The sequence below is a fragment of the Salvelinus namaycush genome, chromosome 25 (genome assembly GCF_016432855.1).
Source record: "Salvelinus namaycush isolate Seneca chromosome 25, SaNama_1.0, whole genome shotgun sequence".
Lineage (NCBI taxonomy): Eukaryota > Metazoa > Chordata > Actinopteri > Salmoniformes > Salmonidae > Salvelinus > Salvelinus namaycush.
This window is the reverse complement of record NC_052331.1, coordinates 13,271,265-13,277,356: the sequence shown is the minus strand read 5'-3', so window position 1 is coordinate 13,277,356 and position 6,092 is coordinate 13,271,265. Positions and strand designations below refer to the sequence as shown.

At 41.7% G+C, this 6,092-nt stretch overlaps 1 protein-coding gene across 1 annotated transcript in view; it reads left to right on the top strand.

The window, feature by feature from the left end:
- Nucleotides 1–5,640: 5,640 nt before the first annotated feature.
- LOC120019794 (protein Wnt-9a-like) overlaps nucleotides 5,641–6,092 on the top strand; it is a 31,925-nt gene continuing 31,473 nt past the window's right edge. The window contains exon 1 of the mRNA XM_038963208.1: nucleotides 5,641–5,777. Within this exon, the coding sequence (XP_038819136.1) occupies nucleotides 5,686–5,777 (92 nt within the window). The 5' untranslated portion in view covers nucleotides 5,641–5,685. The remainder of the gene's footprint in view (nucleotides 5,778–6,092) is intronic.

Here is a 6,092-nt window from a genome sequence, read left to right as displayed (position 1 = left end):
TTGTTAAATTTCTTTCCTTCGTTTGAGCCAATCAATTGTGTTGTGACAAGGTAGGGATAGTATACAGAAGATAGCCCTATTTGGTAAAATACCAAGTCCATATTATGGCAAGAACAGCTCAAATAAGTGAAATGACAGTCCATCATCACTTTAAGACATGAAGGTCAGTCAATCTAGAAAATTTCAAGAACTTTGAAAGTTTCTTCAAGTGCAGTCGCAAAAACCATCAGCAGAGGTAACTCTGGGTCTTCATTTCTTGTGGCAGTCCTTATGAGAGCCAGTTTCATCATAGCGCTTGATGGTTTTTGCGACTGCACTTGAAGAAACTTTCAAACCCTGGAATGAGTACTGTAGGTGTGTCCAATCAATCTGGAAAATGTCAAGAACTTTGAAAATTTCTTCAAGTGCAGTTGCAAAAACCACCAAGTGCTATGATGAAACTGGTTCTCATGAGGACCGCCAAAGGAAAGGAAGACCCAGAGTTACCTCTGTTGCAGAGGATAAGTTCATTAGAGTTACCAGCCTCAGAAATTGATGCCCAAATAAATGCTTCATGGAGTTCAAGTAACAGACACACCTCAACATCAACTGTTCAGAGGAGTGCGTGAATCAAGCCTTCATGGTCGAATTGCTGCAAAAAAAACCACTACTAAAGTACACCAATAAGAAGAAGAGACTTGCTTGGGCCAAGAAACACGAGCAATGGACATTAGACCAGTGGATACCTGTCCTTGGATCTGAAGAGTTCAAACTGGAGATTTTTGGTTCCAACCGCCGTGTCTTTGTGAGACGCAGAGTAGGTGAATGGATGATCTCCACATGTGTGGTTCCCACCGTGAAGCATGAAGAGGAGGGGTGATGGTGTGGGGGTGCTTTGCTGGTGACACTGTCGGTTATTTATTTAGAATTCAAGGTACACTTAACCAGCATGGCTACCACAGCATTCTGCAGTGATACGCCATCCCATCTTGTTTGCGCTTAGTGGGACTATCATTTGTTTTTCAACAGGATAATGACCCAAAACACACCTCCAGGCTGTGTAAGGGCTATTTGACCAAGAAGGAGAGTAATGGAGTGCTGCATCAGATGACCTGGCCTCCACAATCACCCAACCTCAACACAATTGAGATGGTTTGGGATGAGTTGGACCGCAGAGTGAAGGAAAAGCAGCCAACAAGTGCTCAGCATATGTGGGAACTCCTTCAATACTGTTGGAAAAACATTGCATGTGAAGCCGGCTGAGAAAATGCCAAGAGTGTGCAAAGCTGTCATCAAGGCAAAGGTTGGCTACTTTGAAGAATATCAAATGTAAAATATATTTTGATTTGTTTAATACTTTTTTCGTTACTACGTGATTCCATATGTGTTATTTCATAGTTTTGATGTCTTCACTATTATTCTACAATGTAGAAAATAGTACAAAAATAAAGAAAAACCCTTGAATGAGTAGGTGTGTCCAAACTTTTGACTAGTACTGTATATAAGCACTTTGTGACAACTGCTGATGTAAAAAGGGCTTTATAAAATAAATGTGATAGAATTTAATTAGTGTACAGATTCTACAGTACTGTCCCATTTAGAAAAATATCAACAAAGACCTCTGCATAATCTGTATACTACATGTATAGTGAGCTACAGCTCTGATGTTAATTCCAGTATTTGTTATTGTAAGATTTCCTTTTTTACCTTTACTTCATTATGTAATACATGCCAGAAACCTGTACTGTGAATAAGTACATCATTGGGGAGTTCAGATGATGAGGTGAAGTTGCATGTGGGAGATCCTGGTGATGTCACTAATTTACAACAGAACTAAATACCTGTTGCCTGGTTACACTACTCCAAATCCAGGCCCCCTAGATTGATTACAGTATTTGTTATGATATTCAATCAAGTCTGCAGGTCTGTGGTTAAATAATGTGTAATTAACAGAGTTGGTGAGGGTATCTCCCCTCCCCCCACATAGTTACCTCACTCCTCCCCAGTTAGCAGTGTTAGGTAAGTGGATGAGTTATGTCATTTAGAGTGTACCCAGGGACACAATCAAAACAATCCAGGGATTGACAGTGCATGTATTGCCGTTTCAAAAACAACAGTTACTTATCCGGTTCCGAAGGAAGAGTGACTGGCTGGCTGGTCCTGAGAACTGCACAGTGCACATGGTGCGACCCGAACAACCGGACGCCTGAAACAGCAGTGAGCGCAGACGCACCGTCAGCCTACATCCCAAGCCACAAATTATGTCTGGGGCATGGAAAAGATCTTGTGGGCTGGCCGGGCAGAGTAGGGGTGGTGAGCGCAAGAGAGGAGGTTGGTGGTGGTGGTCGCAGAGCCGGATTGGACGGATACGGTATCAAGACAAGGTCAGAGCAAGGCTAATACGCAAGAGACTGGAAGTACTGTAGTAGTACTAGAACCCTATGTTAGAACTTCTCTGGCGTGTCCTGAGCTCACTGTTTCAGTCACAGGACTGACAAAGGACAAACTGTTGAGGGCATCTACTGTGGGCATCAGTTTTGTCTGAAAAAGATGCATATAGTCTACACATGTTAAGATATCTGGGGCCATGCAAACATCGTCCATCGGGTTTAGGTTTAGCCTGTGCTGAAAGAAATACCTCGAACTTCATCAACATCCTACAGCACATTCCAGCTCATTTGAATAGTCTGTGCTCAGAAGTGCTCCTAACCTCAATGCCCAGAGGAAACCCATTGTAATTGCAAAGAAATGCAACACTGCAGGCTAACTCCTAATCCTGTCTGAGTATTGTAGTCACACTATGAGTTGAGACCAGGTTGGCTTTTTCACAAGAAAAGACAAAAGCTACACCCGCATTTAGTTACGGATACCTTTCACGTGCTATTTGATATTTCGACATACAAAATCATTTATATTATTCACGTTCCTCAATGCAAAACGCATAACAAATTGATGAAAAAATTCAGTCAAGCATCATATCCACCATATCAGAGGTGTGTGTGTGTGTATGTGTGTGAGAGAGAGAGATTAAAGTCAAAAGGAGTAAAGAACAGAGGAGTAGGGTAGAGTAGTTGCAACAAGTTTAAGGGAAAAGTACTGACACACACAAACACACACCAGAGAAGGACTGTTTTCCTGGTTTCTCAGCCTGGTGTAATGAGAAGGGCGAGCATTTAACTTAAGCAGGGTGTGGGAATCAATTACCCCACTCGCCAGACATGCAGGACCAGTGGGTAATGCCTGCCAGGATTACTGTTCATTCTTGTCATGTACTGTAGCCGACGAACCCTCCAGCTGATCTCCTTTAAACCAGGTGTTAATAAGAAGCAGACCAGGGACCTCTCTCTTACTGGGGCGCAGATTCAGAACTGAACTGACTGAAAAAAGTGGGATGCAAGTGAATACCTGTATGTAATCATACCAAGCACAACACTTCCTTGGACTCATTTCTCATTCACTCTTATCCCCTATTTCTGATGCTGTCTATCTAGCAGAACTGGCCATTCGGTAAACAGAAACTTGGCAGAAGCTTGGCTGTTCCTGGTACAGGTGTGAACGTTACTGTGATCTTTGTGATGAATGGGGATGTATTGTTAATTTGGGGGATGAATAGACTTCATCCCTGGTTCTGGCATGAGTTTTCCCCAAGTGCAGGCTAGGAGAAGAAAGCTGGATCCTTCCCAAGTCCAGATCCATATCTATCTTTTACTCCTTGCTTCATAGATTAAGGTGTGCGTGCACAAGATGTCAGGCAGCAGGCTACTGTTAAAAACGAAACGACGATCCTAATGCGTCTGAAAATCATGCAATGTATTGATTATGTATGTAAAATTATGACCACGGATGTTTCTATTATGCAACCGAATACTATAGATCGGCATAGAAGTACCAGAACGAGCATAGACAATCTTTTCCTAAGCATGCTTGCCAAAATCCTATTGATTTATGGCTTTGAGTATGAATTTGTGCTTACTAATAAAAGGTTCCATCTTCTGCTCTTGCGAAATATTAGCCTAAAGAAATATGCTTTGCACATGCAGTTGCGAACTACAAATGAACCGTACTTAGTTCAGTTTGTACCTAGTTCAGTTCAAACTTAGTTAAGTTTTCTTCTCTTGTGAGAAATAACACTGAAAAGGATATTCCACAAATGCTATAGGCACATACACTGATCTTTGATGTAGGTGGAGAATATTTAACCAAAAATAATGAATAATGGTTACACTGTCTGTGATATATTATGCTTTCGCTATACATATGCAGGCCAGCTGCCGGCTTCTGCAGGTGATCTAAACAGTGTTTCTCTCCATGTAGACAATACATTCACTTTTGGAAGCAGAGCAACATGGGGGATTATATTTGTCCATAATGTCTTTTTGACAGATTTTCCCAGCACCAGAACACATTTTGAATGAGCATATAGGTCCAACTGAGAGTACAAAACATTAAGAACACCTGCTCTTTCCATGACAGACTGACCAGGTGAACCCAGATAATCACATATGATCCCTTATTGATATCACTTCTTAAATCCACTTCAATCAGAGTAGATGAAGGGGAGGAGACGGGTTAAAGAAGGATTTTCAAGCCGTGAGACAATTGAGACATGGATTGTGTATGTGTTCCATTCAGAGGGTGAATGAGCAAGACAAAATATTGAAGTGCCTTTGAATGGGGCATGGTAGTAGGTACCGGGCACTTCGGTTTGTTCTAAGATCTGCAACGCTGCTGGGTTTTTCATGCTCAACCGTTTCCCGTGTGTATCAAGAATGGTACACCACCCAAAGGACATCCAGCAAACTTGACACAACCTGGAAATCATTGGAGGGGGGGCCATCTCAATATTAGTAAGGTGTTCCTAATTTTTGGTATACTCAGTGTAGTCACTGCTACACAGAATACTGTGGCAATAGAAGTGATGATTCAGTGAAAAATAGGTAACGCATAAACTTTTCCAAGCCAAGCCATTTAGAAGTGTAGGCTAAGCTACATGCAACTATTGCACAACCCCTAGCCCCTAAAGGCTAGCTTGCCATTCCAGAAATGACATGTCATTGACCAATTGGCAGTAAAAACAAAGGATATAGCAGACTGACACCTCTGCTCAGCTGACCTCAGTTAGCATGCTGCACAACGACTACTGGACACCTTCCAACACAGAGGGACAGCTCATGAATGTCAAAATCAGGTGTTGTTGACTTCACTAGCCTATACCTCTAAGGTCCTAAACATGCTCTTGACAAGTTCACCCAGTTTCACAGAGTTCATTAGGCCTACTGTCTGTATGCAAGGAAATTACTCCATAAAAATAATATTGTTGGGTTATAACAAATACTTTTAAATTAGAAGGTCTATTGTCAGTCTGTAAAGTAAGGCTGTGGTTGTGTGTGCACGCGCACATTTGGAAACATTTTACAATATCATTGATTTCAAAATGTAAAATATTGAATATTGAACATAATGTATAATTATCATCTCTAACAATCAGCTCCACAAAGCAAGCCCTCTCTCTCTCTCTCTCTCTCTCTCTCTGTCTCTCTCTGTATCTCTCTGTTACCCACTCCTCTCTCCCTCACTCAGACTTGCTCTCTGCTAATGGGAGGAGCGCAAAATTCTTCTCTGTATAAGAAGTGCAGAACGTACAACAAGGGATTTTACACAGCTACTCAGGAGAAACGAAATGATCTGCCTTGGAGCCGCAGCAAAATGCTGGATGGACACCTACTCCTGGGATGGTTATCGTTCACAGTTATAGTGTACCTTTTCAACTTGCCCGGACCGACCACAGCGTATTTCGGGTAGGCACTGGATCCATCCACATGTTCATGACACTGTCATTGATTTGAGTTTGTTACGAGACATGTCATGCGCTCTTAGATCAACTTTGATAGACCGGATAAATTACGTTACTCATATTAGCCTACCGTTCATTGAAATGTTTCTACTTTCGTATCGCGTAGTCCTAAATATGGCAGAAAATAATAAGTATCCAATGAAACTTACATTCATCACTGTTGATGTTTCCTCTCAAATCAAATGCGGTGCAAATGAATCAGATACTAGTGTCCTTGTAGCTACGTTGTGATTTGTTTTAAGTATCAGTATCTGTAACG